At 44.8% G+C, this 23,569-nt stretch overlaps 1 protein-coding gene across 1 annotated transcript in view; it reads left to right on the top strand.

The window, feature by feature from the left end:
* Positions 1-695: 695 nt before the first annotated feature.
* LOC103373183 (glutamate receptor ionotropic, NMDA 3B-like) overlaps positions 696-23,569 on the top strand; it is a gene marked incomplete at its 3' end in the record, with an annotated part of 74,744 nt that continues 51,870 nt past the window's right edge. The window contains exon 1 of the mRNA XM_008303016.1: positions 696-1,235. Within this exon, the coding sequence (XP_008301238.1) occupies positions 696-1,235 (540 nt within the window). The remainder of the gene's footprint in view (positions 1,236-23,569) is intronic.

Consider the following 23,569-nt stretch of genomic DNA (forward strand, 5'->3'; position numbering starts at 1 on the left):
AGAATCCAGTCTGAAAGCAGTGAAGCAATTTCTATACTGGATTGTCTATCTTATAATAAGATTCATGAAATAATTACAATGAGACATTTTTTTTTTTGATTGCTTTTTACAATAGTTTCAATTCTGAATGAAAACATTAAGAGCAAATTCCCTCCTAGACCCGCGGAGGCAGGAGGAAACGTTACCCGACGAATTTTCATTAAAATTCAACAAGAGGCAAGCTCCGTGAGAGGTTAGATTATTGGCGGGCAGGCGCATGGACACACACACACACACTGAGACACACACACACACACACACTGAGACACACTGAGACACACACACACACACACACACACTTCACAGCTGGTGCGCCTTCCTCCAGCAGAGACTGACAGAAGCGGGGCGACCGCTCTAAGCTGCGAGCGCTCATCTCTCCTCTCCTCCACCAGCGCGTCTTTCGCTGTTGACATAAAAACTTTGAAGAGGTGAGAGGCGAAACGTCAAAACGCCGACAAATCACCGTCGACAGCGCGCGTCAACAAATAAGGAACGGTGGTGGTGGAGGTGGTGTCGGGGTGGGGGGGAGAGGAGAGAGAAAGAAAAGAAACCATCAAGTCCGAGAAAGAGCGGTGGAGCCGGGAGAAAGAGGGGAGCTATGCCATCTCCCGCCGAGCAGAGCCCAGTCCTCCTCTGTTGTGTGTCGGAGCTACAGCATGGTGTCTCTCTCTGGACTCTGGACCTGCTGCCTCGCCCCGGGGAGAACTCATCTCCTTCTCTCCGCCAGACCGCTCCTGCTGCTTCTCCTATTAACCGCCTTCACCTCCTCGGAGCCCTGCTTCCCTCACCCCCAGCCCTGCCACATCCTCGCCCGGATAGGACACACCGTGCGCCTCGGCGCGCTCTTGCCGACCCGCCAGCCGGCACGGATACAAAACGCGCTCAACCGCGCCCTGGCGAGCCTCCGGCACCAAAGCGGTGGTTCAGACGCCTCCACCACCACCACCACCACCTCCCAGCCCCCTCCTCTGCTGCCCTACAACCTGAGTCTGGAGATGGTGGCTCGATCTCCCGCGGGAGGAGACCCGGAGTCGTTGTCCCGTAGTGCCTGCCAGGACCTGGTGGTCAGGGGTGTGTCAGCCGTGCTCGCCTTCCCCCGCTCCCGGGAGGAGCTGATCCAGGTGGAGTTCCTCTCCTCTTTCCTGGAGATCCCCTTCATCTCCATCCTGGAGGACACAGAGCCGCTTGTGACTAAGGTAGGGATGGATAGTATGCGTTTTTCTGTGCTGCCCTGATGCACCTGTAGCAGTGATCTGTAAAAGAACAGGGGGATAAAAAGGTTATTGGGGTGTACATCATGCTTTTAATGCTTCCTGCACCTTACACCTCAATCATGAGCAGCCCTCTGGCCAAACACATTTTCCTGTGAACCTGCAGCAGAGAGCTGACACTCACCACTGAACCTTTGACTGAGCCATTAACATGTGGCGGGGATTTTGTTGTCTGTCCTGGTGCAAAAACAGAAAAAAAAACCCTCCTTTTTTGTTAACCAGCCAGATGCTAAGACTGGCTAAAGGCAAACGAAGAGCGTAAGTAAAAGTAATTCTAACAGGGATAATGAGAGCAATTATCCTTAAGCCCAATTTAAAGAATGATTAAAATAAAAGTGTTGGGAACAGAAATATTGAAAATGTTTAATTGCAGATTAAAAGGGCGTTTGGATTTAAACTTCTACCACTAAACGCCTCCTTCCAGCAAAGTCTGATGCTCGGATTGATCTCAGCTGAGCTACGCTGGTGAACCTGCAGGCCCTTCACATGCATATGTAATATCTGCTAGCTCTGACTTGGTATTGGACTGAACCCTCAAGCCAAGTGATTTCTTTTTTTCCTGTTTAAGCTCTCCTCTGTGTGTGTGTTAGCAGACCCTATGTGAGAGAGAGAGTGTGTGTGTGTGTGTGTGTGTGTGTGTGTGTGTGGATTTGCTTGTGCCAGGATGGATGTGCGTGCATCTATGTCTGAAGATGGCTTTCGGCAGCTCTCTCTCTCTCTCTCTCTCTCTCTGAAACAGTGGAGCGGCTGATGTTGTTGGAGAGGTGTTTCTCCTGCTGTTAATGCTATTTGTGCGATTGCATATGCACCATGTTTACGTGTGTGTTGTTCCATCTGTGTGCAAATTAGGTAGCCAATAGACACGTGTGTGTGTGTGTGTGTCATGTTAGTATTCCCAGCAGCAGTAGAGCTGCTTGCCAGTCAGTCAATCCAGCTCCAGTCATATCCGCCTCTATCCAACCGAGCAGCCAACTGCATGTCGCACACACACACTGGAGCGTGCACACTCTCGCACAAGGGGGGGGGCAACCGAGACACCACACACCGGCACGTGCACATAAAGAGGACTTTCAACTTTCACACAGGTTCGGTTGAGACACACACACATCCTGAATCAGAGGCGGCATTTTGGACACAGCGAGGGGAGAAGGGAGGAGGAAGGATGGATGTATAGTTTAAGTCCTGTGGCGTTTATTTTTTTTTCGTCAACAATGGATTGCTTATTCGATTTCAATAAAGCTTGCATGAGTGAGAAGTCAAACCACTTGACGAATGCGTCGGCATGAGATAAGCAGAGGAGAGTGGAAGGAGAGAGCGAGGGGGGAGATATGAGGGGGAGACGGGATGGGAGAGAAGAGGGTTTCTTTGGAGCTGTGGGAGGCCTCTCAGTTGTACAGAAGTGTGCCAAGCAGTCAGGGGGGCAAAATAGAAACAACCATCACTCTCTTGCTTTGTGTCTCAGTATTTTTAGCTGTAATTTCAAGCAGCATTTCTGCATAAACGGATACCTTTTTTTTTTGCTTTTGTGTTTATGCTACACAAAAGCGGTTTAGCCTTATATTAAATTCATGATTTTTTTTTCCTTCTTAGTGTCAGGCTAGTCTTTGTGTGTTCCAGATATCCGGCCACAGTCGCGTTTTTTTTGTAAGCGGCAGAGGAAGAATAGCGGCGACAATTCGTCTCATGAAGACTAACAGCCAAATAAGGGCCAGAAATTCAAAAGTTGGGAATGAATTGGAAGGAAGAATCCTGCGTGGGCTACATAGAAAATCGCTAATTCCTCCTTTCTGCTTGTGCACTTTGATGCTTAGAGGTTGTAATGCTCAAACAATTAGTCCATCAATCTCAGATTTGCCTGCTTTCTTCTTTGTGGGCCTTTTTTTTGGTCATTTTCAATCCATTTTTTGGTCTGCCAAGGGTTTTGGACAAAGCGAGACGCTGCCTTTGACTCTGGGAAACTGTGATGGTCATTTTTCACAATTCCCAGACAGATTAGACACTGAAATATTGATCAGTTTACCACAAAAGCACACACTTGCTCTAATGACAATAAAAGTAGGCACCAGTCGCGGCCCTAAAGCCGTATGAATTTCTTTGGAGTGGCCGGTGAGGGATTGTGGCGTGCTCTCATTCTACAACACCCCGGGGTGCATCTCCATAGAAAAAGGAGGAAAAATAAAAGGAGGCTGGTAGGAGGTGGGACAGGTTCTTAAACACACACAGAGAGGGCAGTGACGAGTGGCTGAGGTCAACAGGGAGGCGAATTGTAAGCCTTGTACAAACAGGCAGCGGTGCACTTGGCTTCACTGCTGATATCAAAACACAAGAAGCAGAATCTATAATTCTAATTAAAAATGCTTTTTACATTTTCTCATCGGGAGGGAGGAGCGCTCCTCGGAGGAGGAAGGAGGGCTGGAGGAAGGCAGAGACAAAACAAACGATTCAGGCCAAAAAATTTGCCGGCTCTGTCACAGATTGATCCAAACGAGGAGGGGCTTTTTGTGTGTTTGTGTTTGGAAGTCTTTCCCCCTTGAGGTTTTGAAATTCTGTAGGTTTTTTTTTTTTCTTTTTTTCCTGCAGGGTACTGGGAATTGAGCCCATGTTTTTGTGGTGAACAGATCCCTTCCCTGGACATCAGAGAAGAGGTGGATAGACACACAGAAGGAAAGCGAGACTCTCACGTACGCAGTCAGACTCGCTTTGCTTCCTGCCAAGTGTCAAGTAAATTTCCCCACAAATTTTTAAAATGCCACCGAAACATAAAAGATGACTTGTTGAGTGCCTTCGCAGGCTCCGTCCACAAGGTCAAAGAACGTGTCCATGGGAGAGACGAACACAAAGCGTCTTTCAAGAATTAATGAGTATGTGGCACGGTGTTATTTTTTCCTTTCCTGTCAGCTAATTTTGTCATACTTCATGTTTCGTCTGAAGACGGAAACAAAGAACAACTCTTGGCACGACCGCGTCGGGGGCGTCGTGTGACATTTCTTGGAGGTTGTGATGATAGATATTTTTCCCAAACTACTATTCAGTACACCCCAAAAAACACTGTGTAACCAGCTGCTGAAGGGTTGTCATCATTATGCAAATTTCTCCCATAAATTGTCACGAGATGTTTTCACAAGAGTCGGGGTGGACGGGGGAGAAATTCCTCCACCAGTGAAGTGATGAGGGACGAGAGAGGACACAGAGGGACAGACGGAGGCAGGGGTCGGCCGGCCGTCTGCGTTCTCCTCTCCCTGCTTAGTCAGACAGAGCGTTGGGACTCGGTGATGCGTCTCACCGAGGAAGTGCTTATTCCTCCCAGCCTACTTAAGCTAATTAGAACCACTGTGTGACCCCCGACCGTAAATCTCGCTCGTCCATCTATGGCAGGCAGGATGGGGAGGAGAGGAGGAAGAGGAGAAAGGAAAGAAAGACTGCGAGGGGAGTGGAAACGGAAAAAAAAAAGCAAATGGGCTTCTAATTCCCATTAGGGCCATTACGAGCATTTGGGCAGGTTATTTGTTCATCAGTCGCTTTTCATGGAACCAGAAGGGAAAATGAGGATATTTGATGTTTGAGTAGAAAGAACCTCCTCCCCCCCAAAAAAACAAAAAAATTCACCTTAGTCAACCCCAAAATGATGAGATGGGTTTTAAAATTGATATTCGAATAGTATGTTACGGTGTGCTGGTAATAGCAACATAGTCATTATAAAATAACATAATTTGTTGATGCAATTTGCCAACAGATGTGATTGGAAAAGAAACACATCTATGCATTTATAATGTGGCTGTCGTCTTTATTTTTTATTTTTTTGAAAGCGCAGCCTCACCAAACAATTCTGGATTTGTTGATAATATCACAGAAATTATTTTGTGGATCATGATTTCTATTTCAGAAATGTATTAGCAGGGAGAGCTGAAGGAAATGGTTTTTGCTGATTCCTGAATGTGATTAGGTGAGAGGGGTGGTACGGTGTGAATTCATTATTTGTCATTTTTCACAGTGGAAGTTGTGTTGCTGCAGCTCACTTTACCCCCAGTCATATTTAATACTATTGAAATACACCCTGAAATCCTGCCATAAAGCACGACGTACAGGACTCTATTTCACAGAGTCTAATTTGAAGAGAATGTATATTTTTTTTCTCTCTGTATAGTTCAGCTATTATTTCCACATTATATTCCATTTAATACAAAAGAGCATTTTCTTCCTTTGTCTTAGAGTCTGGCTTCTACCTGCCTTGTATGCACAAGTACAAAGCACTTCTTTCTTGACCCCTCCAGTTCTATGCACTTGTTTAGCTTGCTACTCTTTTTTTTTTTTTTTGCAGTGCTGATCTGAATCTGCAATTGTCTTGCTGCTGAACTTTAAGTCCCTTTGAATAAAAGCATTAGCCGAATGCCTAAGCTGCAAATGTTGATGTCATTACAGCTACCCCTAAAAGATAATCACCGCAATCATGTGGCATTGTAGTGTATAATTCATGAGGTTTCTGCTGTTTATGATGCAGAAGAACCTTTTATTGATCTGGTGGCGAACTACTTTCTCCTCTGCAATCTATCCATCCTGCATTCTTTCATTAAGTCACTTCTTTTTTTAATGACATACCTCATTCTGCTTAGTAAAATGAAGATTAGTACAGTAAAAAACCCAATTTGCGACTTTGAATGAAATTACATTTTAATCCAGGGACCCTGCTGAATAAGACGCATTGTGGCTCAGAGCTAGCCCCGCTCTCAGAGGACACACATACTGCCGCACATTGTCTCACACACACACACACATGCGTGCACACTCACGTGGGCGTGCGTGCACGGCTGCAGAAAGGCACATGCACAGGTCCCACACAAATGTATACCTGCATATACCAGATTCATGCACACGCATACAGTGTCTGCTCTGTGCTCACTAAAGGTTATTAAGCCTAATGAGGCTTTACAAGGCCATGCTGCCTTTAGTGTTTTCTTTGAGATGATGAGGGGATTTGTGCCCCGACCACAGAGGAATAAACGGGTGGAAAGAGAGGGACAAAAGTTGCGCCGAGCCAGAGCTGCGGGCAAACTGACAGTTTGAAACAAGCAGGCCACTTAATGCAAATAGCTCAAAGCTTTTTCTTTATTAGTGTTATGATGACAGTTCAACGCAGTCTTGACTGAGCCAGATTAATTGAGCAGAGCCGAAAAACAGCAGCGTATGTGTTACCAAAAGGACTGTGGGCCCGTTTGAGCCGCTCAGTGTGGCATTTGAGTTAGTGTTGTAATGTTTGGCTCATGTTTGGCTTGTGTTTTTTTCGCCTCTGGTGAAACAAATGTCTCCAGTAACTCCACACCAATCCGATGTTTCTCTCCAGAGCCAAGGAAATAAATGAAGGACGCCATTGGATTGGATAGATGGATGGAGGGAGAGAAAGAGGAGGGGATGGTCTGCATGTGTGTCAGGGAGAGAAGGTGATGTGGTTTTCATTATGTTGAGTTAATAGGGGGGATTGATGGAGGTATGTAGGGATGAGGGAATGAGGGATCAAGGAAGAAAGAGGGCGGCAAATGCAGAAAGGAGGGATCAAGGTTGGAATGGGAATATGGAAAAAAAAATAAATGAAGAAATAGAGGAATTGGGTGGTAGGAAACATGGGAAGGAGGAGGAGGAGGAGTAGTGATAAGGGAAGGAATTGCACAAGTAGGAAAAAGAGGGAATGGGGAAGTAAGGGAGGAATTGGGTAGGAAACAAGGAAATGAAAATCAAATGGGAAGGAAGATGGAGCAGGGAAGAAGGAATTAGGAGAGAACCTATCACTTGAGGAAAAAAGAGAAACCGAGAAAAGAGGAATCAGGGTGGAAAAGGAGAAATCAATGTGCCTCACCTATAGGGAGGGAAAGGGTTGAGGAAGAAGTGGAAAAACTAGATAGGAGGTCAAAAGAAAAGGAGAGATCAGCAGAGGAGGAAGGAGTGATGGTCTACAGGGACCTGAAGAAGGGCTTGGTGGAATGCGGAGAAGGATGACAGGAGGCCTGGGCCTTGTGCTTTCTCTTCCACTGAGGAGTCTGATGGAGGCAGTTTTATCTAAACTGTGCCGGTTCATTAGAGGATTAGTGAGTGATAACTTGGAGCTATCTGTGATTGAAAAACACCCTCACACCAACATATGCGCACTCACACTGATAAGTGAATGCACACACACACACACACACATTCTGTTTACAGGCTTCCACACACTGTACACCTATAGATTGTGCTCATGCAGACCTATTCAAAACACATCCAAACTTTCCACATTCCTCCTGAAGTTGCTCCCATCTTTTTTCCCCCCTCTCTGTGGATGCAGCAGTGCGGGTGCACACATGAGAAGGTGTGTTGCGTTGTGTTGCGGTATGTTGCCACTGAGGCACAAGACCAGAAATCTAGGCCAGGTGGACTTCAGCGATAAGGGAAGGGTTTGGAGACAACACGCCACATACAATACGGCCCTATAGAGGCTCCCATAGGCATAGGTCAGGGGGTGAAAGACAAGCAGACGGAAGAGGCAGACAGGAGGCAAGACAGGGGAGAGAAGGTGAGAGAGACATGTGCTGATGTGAGATTAAACAGATGCTGACAGATGGCTGTGGGACACATGGCTGAGCGAGTGCCAAAGCGACAAGTTAGGCAAACACCCGCGGTGAAGATGAAAAAGTGGGGTAACCGTCCAGAAAGCAGGAAGACAAAATTCAAGTAACAAAAGGTAAAGAGTAAGCAAGAGAAATGGATTCAGAAGCAAACAAATTCAGACAGACTGAGTGATTCAGTCAGGTTGAGAGGAACGGGGGGGAGGGGAAAGATTAAAAACAGAGAGACAGCAAAGTAAAGTGAGCATGCAAGTAAGAGATAAAAGAAGGAGAAGGAAAAAAAAAAAAAGGAGACCAGGAGGTGTCAGAGAAAATGTGACAGAGCAAAAAGCTGTCAGAGATGAAGTTATTTGAGAGGCGGGTGAGGCACAGACAGGAGATTGAAAGATGGTAGACCCCAAGGTAACTTCTGTGTTCCTTCTGGGATATTTATGTTGGGAGTTGGCAAGGAAACAGACATGATTTAGAGCCCATCTGGATGGGCTTCAACACCACCTGCCCACAGAGGAAAAACTGTCTGTAAGGAGACACACAACAGTGCACCGGTGGCACCCGCATACACACACAAACATGCATCATTACATCGTTTACAGCAGCTACATGTGTAGGAATGCGGCCATTTCCCTCAATTTGGCCTCGCTCCAGCCACTTGGGTTTAAAATTAAATAATGGCCATCCTGTTTAAATGTTGGCTTTTAGGACAATGTGCTGGAGCAATGATCCTCAACATAAAGAGCCGATGAAGGCCACCAAGTCTGACCTCTGCCTAATGCAGCATGCAGAGCTTTCTTTGTGTCGAGCATCTGCTTTACACGGCCCAGAAATTACATACAGCTAAACTTGATTTAAATAAAGTTTTGAAGGGCATGTATTTTATATCAAATTTAGTGGTTTAATGTTGCTCCTAACCAATCATATATCAGATGACGTGACCCTGGAAACCCAGAAAATGTCAGCGAAGCTTCAAACAGGTTGTGAAAGGCTCATTTTTTAAGTCAAGCCATGCTTTCTTTCTAAACCTAACCACGCAGTTTGGTGTCTAAGCTTCTCACACATAGTTAGAAAAGAGTATGATATTTTCCTAAACCTAACCACCGGGGTGTCCCAAGTCCAAATTTAAGATAGAGATGGGGACCGATCATAGGAATTTTTAACTATTCATTTGTATATTTGTTGTTCGGGAGACACAGGAGGGAAAAAAATAAACATGAGGTCAACTGTTACATATTCTCCTGGCTTATAGGAATGTTGTCTAAGGTACCTCCACCTCATTTTAACACCCGTGTGCTGGCTGAAGGTCATTCATTTTCAACTTTGTTATGGTGCTCATTTATTAGCTAAACTCCCACAGCAGCAGTTACTAGATATTAAATCACTCAGATTGGCAAATAAACCTTGATTGGGACATTCCGACTAAGCACATACTTTTGGAGCTTAAACCTGACAAAAAGTGAAAAAAGCGAAAGTGAAGGAGTGAAAACACAACTTAAGATAAAGAATAATGGTCTCACGTGGGGAAACAAACTCTGGCTTCTCGTCTTGGGTGAAAACCCTGTTGCTGACTTGTGCCTCCATCCTCCCCTCCCACCTCCTTATGCAGACTTTATGACTCTTTCAAACTGCAAGCCTTTCCTGCTACATCACATTTCTTTCAAAATGTAAATGAGAACGCAGTTTGGTCGCAGGAACATAAATTTGAGGAAACTATTTTTGGTTTTAAATGTTCGAGACACGAACGAGGGCAAAAGCCCTGAAGGTGAAAATGTCTTTGCTACGGGCCCGGCAGAGCCACACTGGGAACGAAACCAAGTGAAACGAGTGACACCTATGGATCATAGACTTCAAATATCAAATGTGCTCACTTTGTTTAAATCACTTTTGTGTAAGGAAGCGTAAAGCACAACTACAGGCCTTCTACAGTTGTTCACTTCGCCACGTCACACGGAATAGGTGATTATGGAAATGCAGAATATGTACAGGATTAACGTTCGGTGTCTCGGCTCTGATCTCATCACTCCCCACGAGGAAACCACGGAGCTCAACTCAGCGGGGAGCGGGGAGTTAGCACTGGTGTGTGCAGGCATGCAGCTAAAGAATGAGCAGAGCACTGAGGGCTTAAGTACACCGCCGTGATTAAAAGGGTTTGTTGGATATGTGTTGCTGCGCGAGGAGTATTTCATGTGAGCACAGCAGCCGACTCAAGTTGGGCTGTCTCAACTAGCTTGCAGGTTTAGCTTCATTTTTTTTGAAGGAGGATAAAGCGGGGTTTTTTTTTTTATGTAATTGTGGTACCGGTGTCTTAGCCTTGATCTTGAAGGCAGGGATGTCAAGTAGCTGCGGTTGAAAGATGGGCTGTCAGCAGTAATAGTGTTAGCTGCAGTGAAAACAGCCATATGTGGTTGTCCTGTCAGATATCAGTGCTACCTTCAGTACTGTAGATCATAGCATGCTGGCGTAGGTTTTAGTTGATTCAGGTCTTGCTTGATGCTGTGGTAAGCAGTATTTTTTTTTTTGGCATAATTGGGTGAAAACTTTTCAATTTTTCAGTGTGTTGTAAAATAAGTGGACTAGACTTCTGCACCTCCTCTTGGCTCTTTGCTTTAGAAAATCTCAATTTTAACCAGTCACAGGTGTCGCCATTTATACAATGTGTTGCCATTTATACAATCTCACCTGTTCTGGGAACAGGTGAGATTGTATAAATGGCAACAAAAGCTATGTTTCAAGCAAGATGTGGTGGCACAATGGATTAGACATAAGACTTTCACTTAGGCGAGTGGGGATTTAATACCAGGTGAAACCACAAATAAACGTTGACTTTTAGCTGATTGTTTTTGCATGTAAGAGCTGCAAGGTGCCGGCTGTATATTTTCAAATGTATGCTTACTGTAGCTTTAACTGGTTGACAATTCTCTGTAGCCGTGGATGAACACTTGTCTGATAAAGCAGAAGTGACATGTGGTGTCCCACAGGGCTCTTACTTTAGGCCTCATTCTTTTTCCTTCTTTGCAGTTTATCACTTGGCAATATTGTTTAAAATTGCGACATCAATTCCCATAATTACACGGATGATACTCAACTTTATACGTCTCTTTAAGCTCATAAGATTCCAGTCCAATCAACAGCTTAATTGCACACAGCTCTAGCAAAAGGCTGTGAATAACTCTGAGCTTCTTGCAGCTAAATCAAGACAAAACTGAGTACCTAGTTACTGGAGCACAACCTGAGAGAGAAAAACTGTCACAACCACCTAAAATTAGTCGCACTAAACACCAAGAAACGGGTCAGAAACCTTGGTGTGATCATTGACTTTGACCTAAATTGTGAATGTCACGTTAGAAATGTGACTAAATTGCCCTTCTATCATTTAAGGAATGCAGTCAGAGTCTGACCATTTATCAGCCAGACAGAGACAGAAAGGCTAACACATGCTTTTATCTCCAGCAGGCTGGACTGAAGTAACACCCTTCTGTCTGGTGTGTTTAAGAAAGCTACTGGTCAGTGACAGCTCGCACAGAAGGCAGCAGCAGAGCGTCTTCTGACTAAAACCAGACGGATAGGTCACGTTATTCCAATCCTCAAATCTTCTTAAAATCACATTGGTTTTGTCACAGAATTTATTTAAAAATTTATTTGATCGGTTTTTACATCACTGAGCGGCTTTGGCCCGTCTCGTCTGTCTGACATTGTTAAGACATATGTCCCCGCTAGGTCCCTTAGATCCTGTGGCTCAAGCCTCTTAATTGTTCCTGAGGTTAGAACTCAAAGGCACAGAGAGGCAGCCTTTGTTAATTAAGCCCCAAAACTCTGGAACAGTCTGCCTGAGGGTCTTCGGGCTCTAAATCTGTCACTTTGAAGTAAAATCCTTGTACCGTTGCTTTCTCCTGAAGTGTGTTTTTTTTTCTTCTTCTTGACGACTGTTTTATCTCGTCTCATCCTGTTATTTTTGATTCTATTTTATTTCACTTTATCTTCCTTGTTTTCATCAGTTTATTATAAATGCTATGATTATCTGCTTTTATGTGAAGCGTTTTTTTTTGTTGCATTATGCATGAGCTGCGCTTTACATTAACAAATTTTATTCACTCAACCATTACGAACAGCAATCTGTCTGTCACTTTTTTCAAATTCAACATTTAAGGAGGGACACGTTGTTCTGTTAAGTTTGTGTTCTGCTCTGAAAGCAAATGCTTGTTAGCCTGACTTGCTAACTTTACCACTGATTCCTATTAGTCACTGTCAGCGTCTACACACTCTGTGCTGTGTGTGTGTGTGTTCATTTTGCATCCTACAAACGGGGTCCAGCTACCATTAGCTGCCTTTCTGGCATTGATTAGCACTGTCGCCTCTCACACAAAACATTCTGGGTGCGAACACAAGCCAGGGTTTTTCTGTGTGGAGTTTACATGTTCTCTGTGCTTGCCTGGCTTTCCTCCGGGAGCTCCAGTTTATCCAACTGTCAAACACATAGATTAATTCTCCAAAGTGCCCTTGACCAAGACTCCGGCTTAAAGCTGGAGTTGGTCTCCAGGCCAAGGCACTGGCTTAGAATTGGAGTTGGTCCCCAGGCGCCGCACGGGGCTGCCATTTGCTCCTAATTCCTACGATGGGTTAAATCCAAAGAACAAATTTCTCCATGGGGGATCAATAAAGGATAGAAAAGGATAACCTCATCTGCCCACACGGTGATGGCAACTAACTAGACTATCCAAACGCACAGAAGCGGGTCGTCCTGTATTGTTATACGCTGTGTGAGTCCGGAAGTTACTCCAGGATTTGAATCACAATGTGTTGTGTAGCATAATGGAGTCATGTAAAGCAGAGAGCGCCAAGGTCCCAGGCAGGGAAGCGACAGAAGACAATGTAGGCCACCCATCTGGTTAACTGGCTGCATTGCATTGCAAATTACCGCAATGACATCTGTAGCAAGAACTCACCACAACTGGAGAACACCGATGCAGACAGCACTGCTGCTTCAGAAAAATACAGAGAATGGCATTTCTTTCTTTAGGTTCTTGTCATTTTGATTGTGTCATTTTGGCATTTATGTTCCCACAAGTGAAGCCAAACGCCAGGCTTACAGTGTGAGGTGTTTAATTTAGTCTCATCTGTAAGCTTTAACTTCTCCAAGACCTTTTCTTTCACCTTAAACCGGATGACTAAATATGCAAAGGGCAGCAATTTCGAGCTTGTAAGCGCAATAAACTACCCAGCTGTCTACATCAAACCAAAGCATTTAACACGGTGTCTGAATATGAACAGCCCACCTTTTCCAAAGCAAGTGTTTGTGAAGAAAGTGTAAAATTAGCTTTCAACAAATGGCTCCATGTGTACAGAGAAAAGTCCTCCAAAGAAATGTATCGTTGTCCAAAAGGCCACCGTGCTCGATCATCATTAGCGATCGATAATTATAAATCAAAATATTAATCAGTCGCACGCTCCAAGCTACCAAATTAAATCATTATGTAGCAGAGTAGTCGGGCAAAGGTTATATAATGTGTTAGAAATGTATTTCTCTGGAACTAGCTAGCTTAAATACTCATTTGAATACTCATCCCACAATTCTCCTGCTGGCAATAAAAAAATAGAATTCATTTTGCATGACAGATGAAGCATGAAAATGATAATTTTACGCTTTGAATATGTGCTGTATTTTTCCCTCAAACTTATTAATTAGTTGGATTTAACATGTAAGTCAACAGGGAGACGCTGGACATCCTCTCATCCGGCTGCTTGTGTCCACAGTTATCCAGTTACGGTGTGATTTATATTTAAAGATGCAAAGAGAAACAATTTCTTTGCCTGTTTTCTTGGCGTGAATGCAAAACAAGCTGAGTCAGCACTTTAAGTTTGTAGTTTTATTTCAAGTCCAACTACCAAAAAAATAAATAAATGCCGTCTGAGTTTCCTGAAGTCCTCCACACACAGATAAATGTGCGCCACACATTGAGGGAAACACGCACCCCCCTCCTGTAAAACACCTGTAATCTCCTGTAACTGCAATAAACTAGCGAGATATATTGCTGGAGATGCAGCACACACACGCACACACACACTCTTGTATCTGTACGCAAAACACAGCCAAGTACACACTCGCACACCCTGAGAGAGTCACAGTCACAGCTCTGCCCCACACACGCATGGATACGAACAACTCAGTCAGATAATATCTGGGAGCATCCATCACACCCAAGCAGTTGTCATTTGTTGGGAAGTCTTGTTTCTCTCGCTCGCTCTCTTTGTCTCCCTCTCCTCCTCTCTTTCCTGTATTGACCTCTGTGTTCGAGCCGCCTCCATAAAGTAGAGCAGAGCGGAACGACAGATAAATCCTGAGTGATATCCCGGGCTGACTGCCGGTGCAGTGGGGAGACGTCAAGATGATCTGATATTCATATGCGCAACATCTTATACATAAACACTATTTATGGGGTGGAAGGACGCATGCATACGGGACGGAAGTGGTACGGAGACAGCCGCCGCGATAGTCAGAGTGGAAATCGTTTAAAAAGAGTATTGAAAGCAGCTGGATGGGGCACCAAGACTATAAATGAGCGCTTAAGGTTGGGGTGACACAAAAAGAAAAAAGAAGAGGCGACGCACCAAAAAAAAAAAAGAAAGTGTGATGGAGGGAAGAGAAACGGGATGTGATCAATTTTCCTCCCTCATTGCCCTTCGCAACTAAGGACAGACCGTCCTCCAGATAGCGCTAAAGCAGCTTCCCCGTCGCACTTATCTCGTGCCAAGTCACGCTAGAGAGCGGAGCAATATTTCACTCTAATTCAGGTCAGTTGCATTCATATATCTTGTATCAAACCTCCATTCACTTTGCTTTTTTTTTTCCAAAGGGAGAGCTGAAGAGCACCGGGAAATTACGACTATTTCTAACACTTTTTATGATTTATTGTTTCGAAAGAAGACGCCTCACAACTAGCGCGAAACAAATACCGCTTTTGTGCGATTTTTCTCGACGCTTGGATGCCACGTTTCCACGCCCGAGTCTCGAACTAACTTGAGTCGGGCTTCTCGTGTTGTAAAGAAACGTTTCTTGTGTTGTAAAAGAGGCTGTTGCAGCAGGAAATAGTGCAGAATTGAGCAGAATCAATAAGTTCTGAATTACCTCAGGCAAGGAAAACACAGCAGTGAAGATTTTTTAATTGAGGAAAAGGGAACGGACAAGCATAGATTTTTTTCTTTTTGCGGGTAAAATCGCTCGTGGCGTTGCTTGTTTGTTTTTTTTCCTCCTTCTGTTTATGAGCTGCGGATTGGACGAACACGAGTTAAGTTTTTTGCAGGAGGTTTGTGCTTTTTTTTCCAGTCATGACACAAGAGTGAACCGGCACTGAGGCATGCAGGTGGAATGGTTTGGTAGAAAGACTCTTTTCAAGCAGGACAGCTTGGCAAAATGGTTGGGTGGGTATATCTTTTTTTCCGGCTGCTCGCAGGTGACTACATCTGAGTGAGAGTTGTCAGGTATAAAATTGGACTGGGAAGAAGCGATATCTCAATTTTGGTTGACATGTCACAGAGGAAGTGGATCAAAATCTAGCCATGAAGAATAGCGTTTTCTCATTTAAGCCGGTTGCAATGCGGCGTGTGGTAATGCAACACACATGAGACTCCGCTGCACTGTTAGTCTCACCCCAGTGGCTTTGTGGAGACGTATTTTATTTTGCATTTTGTCACCAGCTGTCGACATCAAGCCAAGGCATTTAACACGGTGTCTGAATATGAATAGCGCACCTTTTCCAATGTACTGTTTGTGAAGAGAGTGTAAAATTAGCTTTCAACAAATGGCGCCATGCGTATAGAGAAGAGTCCTCCAAAGAAATTCACACCTCTGTCGTTGTCCAAACGACCATCGTGCTCGTTCATCATTAGCGATCGATATTTATGAATCGAAATTGAAATCAATCGCACGCTCCAAGCTACCAAATTAAATCATTATGTAGCAGAGTAGTCGGGCCAAGGTTATATAATGTGTTAGAAATGTGTTACTCTGGAACTAGCTAGCTTAAATACTCATTTGAATACTCATCCCACAATTCTCCTGCTGGCAATAAAAAAATAGAATTCATTTTGCATGACAGATGAAGCATTAAAATTATAATTTTACGCTTTGAATATTTGCTGTATTTTTTTTGCTCAAACTTATTAAGTGGTTGGATTTAACATGTAAGTCAACAGGGAGACGCTGGACATCCTCTCATCCGGCCGCTTGTGTCCACACTTATCCAGTTATGCTGTGATATATATATATTTATATATTTTGTTTGCTCGTGTGCTTCTTTTTATTGGCAGAAGAAACAAAGCAAAGCTTATGAGTCAGCAAAGCAATCATTGTATTGGAAATTCCAGCAGCAGTAGCTCCCAGACTTTGTTTACCAGTGTTAATTTTCAAAATGGCACTGTAGTACAGTTGCAGAATTCATTGGCAGGCTTGTCGGCTCTGGTTAGACGATGCCTGATACGTCCGGATGTGGCCGATCTGTCCGTTTCCAGTTCTCTCTCCGTTCTGCATCGGGGCTCAACCCAACCGTCGCCACTGGATCAGCAGGGGGGTTACAGGTCGACTGCCAAGGCTTTCCCAGCAGATGATGAAGCTCTGCCAGCGTTACCGTTTGTCTGCCTGTGTCTTTTGTCATAATGCTGGATGGCAGAAATGTTTTATGTGTGTGTGTTTAGGCGTTTGTACACGTGTTTCCCTTGTCTGCTTTGGCATGCATGCCTTATCCTCAGTTCACCGTGCAAACAGTTGAGCTGGATGTTTTTGTTTTAGTGTCACACAGTTAAATGATCATTTTTTCATCAATGCTGAGGTCATAATTATTCATTGATTTTAGGGACCAAACAGTTTTTTATTGGACTCCTGCTAATGTATCAACAAAAAAAAAGGACATCAGATAATCTTAGTGGCAAAATATGAATTAAGTAGGACCTGAAGTATCTGCTAATTGCTACAATTTACCATCCATCCATTATCTATACACCTTAATCCTCACTAGGGTCATGGGGGGCTGGAGTCTATCCCAGCTGACTTAGGGTGAAGGCAGGTTCACCTGGACAGGTAACCAGTCTATCACAGGGCTACACTTAGAGACAGACAACCAAGCACACTCACATTCACACCTACGGACAATTTAGAATCACCAATTAACCTCAACATGTTTTTGGGCTATGTGGGAGGAAGCCGGAGAACCCGGAGAGAACCCACACTGCACGGGGAGAACATGCAAACTCCACGCAGAAAGATTCCGGTGCCCCCACCGGGACGCGAACCTGCAACCTTCTTGCTGCGAGGCAACAGTGCTACCAACTGCACCACCTACAATTTACCAGTGTTCCCTAAATGCCTCACATGCAGGCTACAGTGGACGTCAGCAAGGCAGCTGTGCACAGAGAAGCCTCCAGACTCCCCACTTAGCTACTGCATTACCCAAAATCACTTTGGAAAGAGTGATAAGAGGTCTTTTAATGTAAATCTACCCCAGAAAAAAACTGCTAATTTTATCCACATGAGCTCTTTTCTGTGCAGTTTAAACATTGATTTCAGTGTCAGTCAAGTTTGTTTCATTGTGGGAAGCCAAAAAATATTTGGTTACTTGTGCAGCCGTAGTATCACATGATCATCCCCAACAGATTCAGTTGCCATGGAGCAGCTGATATCGACGTTCCCATCCCTCCGAGTCCTCCAAAGAGTCCTTGTCCATGTTGGATTTAAAGCTGAATTTGACTTTTTGTTTTTAAAAGCCTGGTAATTGATTTTTTGGCCACTTAGGAAGATGGGAACAAGCTCAAAATGCAAACTTGTCATATTTTCAATTGTGTTAATCAGCTGCCAGCAGACACTGAAGAACATTAGCATTTGTCATGAGTTGTGTTTCTGGCTTGTTGACGGATTGAGTGCAGTATTCACTCTTTATGTCTGTGTCTGTTTTCTGGTCTCAACCAAGTCCTGAGGAGAATATCTGGATTTTTCATTTATTATTGTTTTTTTTTAGCTGCCATATGCTCCTCTATGCTCACCGGCTAGTTAGAAACTTTGTCCGTCTGCCATTTGGTGCTGGGGAGGTAGTGTACAGTGGATTTATGGGAGCTTTATAGCTGAGAAAATAAAGACAGCTGTCCGTTTTCTGTAGCTGATAACAAGACTGACGGAAGGGAAGTTTATGATAAAGGGGCTAAAAAGCTCTGAGGGACTTGAGTTATACGTCTCTGTGCGTGAGGGACACATTTCACATTTTCATTTGATATGATATCTCGAACTAGATTTCTAATTTAGCAGCTTTTTTTTGAGTGAATATATTTTACAACTGAATGGGAAGAATTCCTATTTTGTAACCCTCTTCCATTAGCAAACAACACGCTTGTATGTGTGAGTGTACTCTATGTAGGTCATACAGCGGTAGTGCTGTTCGGTTATAATTCCTTGCCGGCACTTAAAGGATGAGATATTGATCGTCGCACACGCAAGTTATTTTCCTACTTTGCGTAAATCAGTCGGTGATCGACGGCTCCCTGACCCGGAGCTGTCCATCCCATTGACTGTAGATTTCATCAGCTTGCCTACCTTCCTTCCTCCTCCGGGCCACCGAGCGGTTTATCCCAGCTTTCAAATTAGCATCATCCGTTCCTTCGCGAGCATTTATTAACAGTGGACATTCTCCAAAACCTAATAATATTGCTGGTTTCCTCTCCACAGCGTGCCTGGGATTGCGCGGGGCCTAAGTGATTAGTTTTGCGGCGGCACAAATCGCTCGGAGGTAGATTGTCAGCAAGAGAGTGCAGGAGGTCCTCGAGAGGGAAAGCGTTCGGTCCTCTAGCTATTTAATTACGAGGGCGGCAGACCCCTGGGTGCATGGCTTCATTCTCCCACAACAGCGGCTCGCTAACAAACTCCGCTGAGTGCCTCTGATTGATCTGAAGCCATTCGAGGTGGCCGTGAAAAGACAAAGGCAGTGACAGAAGGAGGGGGGGGAGGTTGAAAGTATGGAGAGGCAGGGGCGGGTTGGAGGGGCAGAAAGATGGAAAGAGAGGGGGGATGTCAGCAGGGAGAAGGAATGAGGGATGAAGGAAGGCGTGGATGGATGGCTGGAGGGATGGGTACGGGGGAGAGAGGAGGGGATGGTGGCGGCGGCGGCGGCGGTGGCTTTCCTGGCACAGCAGCTTCCTGCACACACAGCTACACACAGACCCAAGAGGTGCATTTACACTCGAGCCCACACAAAAACACACTTTGTTAAACTGTTGTTAGGCCTTCCACAGTATCAGGGGAGCAGAGATGTGGATGTATTTGCATAAGTGGGTATTATACTGTGAGCCAGTGGACAGTAGCGATGGCTAAAGTAGATAAGATAAAGCTTTCATTCTGTCCTTCTCTGCCCCCCTCTTACCCTTTTTTTTTTTACCACACACAAACTCTCCATTTATTGCTTACTCCCTTTTTTTTTTTTTACCCCCCTTTCTTCCTCTATTTTTTTTTCCTCTCAGGGCAGAAAAAAACTCTCTTCCTGCTCTTCCTTTTCCTCTGCAAACACCCAACAAACACATTCATCCTGTATATTTGTTGTGCGGCTAACATTTTTTTATATTTTTTTTTTCCCCCTCGCAACTTCTTCTCCTCTTATCTGCTTTACTTAACTCCCAGTGTGAGAACTTTTTCAATTATCCCTGCCTCTACCTCTGAGGGTTAGGGACGAAGGCACTGTTTTGGCAGGATAAAGAGTCCGCAGAGGAGAGAGAGAGGGAGAGGAGAGGGGGGAGAAAAGAGAAAGATGGAGGCGAGGGAGGGGAGGGAAAGAGAAGTTAAGGGAGAGATTCCGCAGTCTCTCCGTTCCAACAAGTCATCTTTCATTTTTATGACTTCAATCAAGTGTCCTTGAAGCCTAAATACACTCAGATCATGCACTCTTATCCTGGCCGGAGAGGCTGGGATACCTTTAAGCATAATACCTGCACCGATTTTAATGACTGTCACTCAATTGCTGTCATTTTTTTTGTAGCAAACAGCGTCCTGTCCCTGCTTTGATTTGGCACGAATACAAAAACTTTTTTTCCCCTCCCGTCTCTCTCTTGGCCATTGTCTCTAAGTGTCTCTCTCACTCTCATATCCCATCCCACACTTCTTTTTTTCTTTTTTACTCTCCACCTCTCTTCTTTCTCTTCCAGTCTCCCTCGCGCTCCATCTCTCTCTTGGCAGGAGACCACTGCAGTTTGTCACACACTGTGCAATATGGTACAGATTGGAATCGCTAAAAGAGTGCTTCTTCTTTTTTTTCCTGTTTCAGTCTCTCTCTTTGTGGTGTGTCAGAGTGTGAGTGAGGGGTGAGGGGAGATAGCTGTAAACTTGCTGAGGAAGGTAACCTTGCCCAAAGAACTCTGGCTTCGGAAAGTCAACTGTCGCCTTTGTGTGTGTCCCAGCGCAGTTACAGAGTTATAGGAGTGTGTAATTCCATCTGTCAGAGTCTACCTCACTGGGATGCACTCTGTATATATATGTGTGTGTGTCCGCCGTCCAAGAGCGCACACAGCGAGGCCCGCCTCCTGTTCCTGCAGGCGCTCCCATTCCTTCTCCCATTTACATCCTTCTCTTTCTTATTAAGACTTCTGCGCTCTCTGTTTCTCCATCTCTCTCTCTCCAGTTCCTCTCCATTTCCTTTTCCTCTCCTCTCCTCTGCTCTCCATTTTTGTCTCACCTCCCTCTTGCCCTTTCTCTTATCGCTCTCCTTATTTTCCTCCCGCTCATTTCCCCCCATACCTGTATGGGATTGCTGTTCAGAGCCATCGAGCCCAGAGCTTGTAATACCCTGACCAGAGTTATTTAGCCGCGCTATGACAGGTAGGGAAATGAAATCACCACTTGGCCGTGTGTGTGTGTGTTTTTTCGTTTCGTTCCCCTTTACTGTTTCTCCTTCCCATTTATGAGACCCTGCTGCAGGGCTATTTTTAGTCGGCTGCCACCTTCTCGCTGGCTTGTAAAACCCGACCGCGAGACGTTCACTTAGGCTGAAATTCTATCATGATTGCGGGATTGATGAATGATATTGTTAACTGCAGTTGTGTTTTGGTATGAATAAAAAACAACCCTCCCTCTCCTCTCTCTCCGTCTTCTCTCTTGCACGGCTTCTCATTTTCCATAACTACTTTAGAGAATATTAAAACCCAGACAGCTCTGTGTCATATATTACATCCAAATCTAAACTGACTTCATGCTTTTGGCTGATGAGTGACTGATGATGAATTGATCAATTCATTTTCTGGGTCATTCAATCCTCTGCGTGTCACACTGGCTGCTCGAACAGAAGGAAGGCCTTGATTATCGCTCTGTTTGTCTGCTGGTCAGCCGGTCTCTACGACTCTTGATTAAGACGGACAAACCCTCCGTGGCGTCGCTCATAATTTCCTTGAACAGCTGTTTCGAACCTCTGCGTGGCACCGTCTTGGCAGCGGGTGACTCCTCCTGACTCCCGGCTAATCCAAAAATGAGCACGGAGGTGAAGTGGAAGTGGAGCTGAGGTGGGCCACGCGAGCGTCTTTAGGCCACGAACTGTCCTGTGATGGTGCCCACCTGCCACTCAGAGCAGCCGTGCCCTTTATTATGCATAACTTGAAGCGTGAATACACTTAAAATGGTGAGTTATGTAAAACTTCACCCCTTGTATCTGGAATATCTCCATATTTAGTATACAGTGTGTGATAAAAAGTTTGGACTTCATGGTTCCCAGGGGATCCCTCTGATGCCACCATGCTGACATTTGTGGTTCTGGGTGAAATATCTACATGACGATTGACATGAAATAGGTGTTTATGACCCTACCAGGGTAAAACGGGATAACTTTGGTGAACCCTTGCAGGTGATATAGCTTAAATCGTGGATGATCGCTACTTCAATCTGCTTTTCCGGAGAATTGTGCAGCTTTTGTCATCAGTGCTACTATATGTAAGCATTTTCTTTGTCATTGCTAAACCAGCTACCCCCGGCTTTTCCCATTTGATGTGTCCCTACCTGCTGGCTGGCGAGGTAGCTGTTACGGAAGTCCTTGATGTCACCCAGCTGCCTCTTGAGCGAGTCTTTCATCCCACAGACAGACTCCCAACATCTCAGACGGCAGCTGGCCACGGTGGTCCTTGAGCTGGAGGGCTACTCCAAGCAGAACCTGCTGGAGGTGGAGAACCGCTTTCTGTGCTGCGATGCCAATCTTACAAAGCCTGCAGGACGAGGACGCCAGAAAGTCCGCCCGTGATGAGATCGCCGACTACTCTCGCTAACTGCAATCCAAAACGGTGAAATTGATGTTTCGTCAAGCGGAGGAACTCGCCGGAGAGACAGCTGAATGACACGACGACCGCCGTTACAACAGCCTGGCAGCTTCTTTTGTGCACAGATGGCAGCATGCTGGACAAAGAAGAAAGAAACTGGCGGAGATACGATCCACCACTTCTTGTGGAAACTTACAGGGTGGAGAGACTTTCAAGTTGAGCCTCGAATTGTAGTGACAGGTTCTGTGTCAAGGCAACTACAGACTCAACTAATCACGTGATCGTCGGCGTCTGTGGGGAAGATTTGTGATTTAAGTTGAGGGTCTTGATTGTTGCTGAAAAGATTGTCATGTGATCTTTTGGACAGATTGCCCAGATCCAGCACTTTGGTTTGTGATTAAATACTTGCAAAACCAACGACAGTCCCATCGGCCTCAGCGCTGCTTTTAATTTTGCACTAATTAAAAAAATGCCAGCATGGTAATATATTAAACCATGATGGTGGTGGTGGTGGTGTATGTTACAATTTAGCCTAAAGGGACACTTTATGTATTCCTTACAAATGTGCTGTTGACACACTGAATCCATCTTTTTTTTCTGCTCAAGATATAAAGATCTACAAAAGATGATGCAAACCACCCGGCAGTCTTGCGTATTTCTGTTGAATTCAAGTCAGAGCAAAAATGATGAGCGAAAACAGAGGGGATTTCTGTTCCGTAAAAAGGGGAAAAAATGTGAGAACGTTTTAAGAGTGACGCTAAAAGTAAAAATATACATTAGTTAAGTATTGGATTATTCACCTGCCAAAGTCTTGATCCGTTCAAAATGGCTGCAGATCAGGCAACACAGGGATTTTTGAGGGCGCTTCCAACAGCAGCTTGTCTGTACGCTCTTGCTTCCCCTGCCAAGTCTCCATTCTGTAGTGTCACGAACACTGTTTCTATGAATAACAGGCAAGTTGGTCACCCCCAACCCTTAAGCAGAAAATGGTGGATTATGCTCCCTGTAGCTCTCCCATAGCTCAGTGTCTTGTGCTCGAACAGAAAAGAAACCAGAGGTCTTGATTCCAGAGTTCTTACACTTCATTCAAAAACATTTCACGCTCTCTCAAAGGATCCCGTACCAGTCGTTGTACCATAAAACTCCTATGTGGATCGATTTGCTCATGCTGCCGTAAAGAAGCGGGTATAGTACCCATAGTGGTCAGGGGGGGACGGTTCGGATTGGACTGTAGCTGCTGAGAAAATGTGGTTACAGTACAGTATGAGGTTCTTTTGAAGCAAAGTGGTGGATGGAAATGGTGTGAAAGTGTCAAAATGTGAAGTGGGGTGAACACGACAAAGCTTGCACATGGTTGGTTGATATTTCCTTCGAAAATCTACAGTTCAAAACTATAAAAGAAACTTCTCTGAA

Source organism: Stegastes partitus, unplaced genomic scaffold (genome assembly GCF_000690725.1).
Source record: "Stegastes partitus isolate 25-593 unplaced genomic scaffold, Stegastes_partitus-1.0.2 Scaffold1919, whole genome shotgun sequence".
Taxonomy (NCBI): domain Eukaryota; kingdom Metazoa; phylum Chordata; class Actinopteri; family Pomacentridae; genus Stegastes; species Stegastes partitus.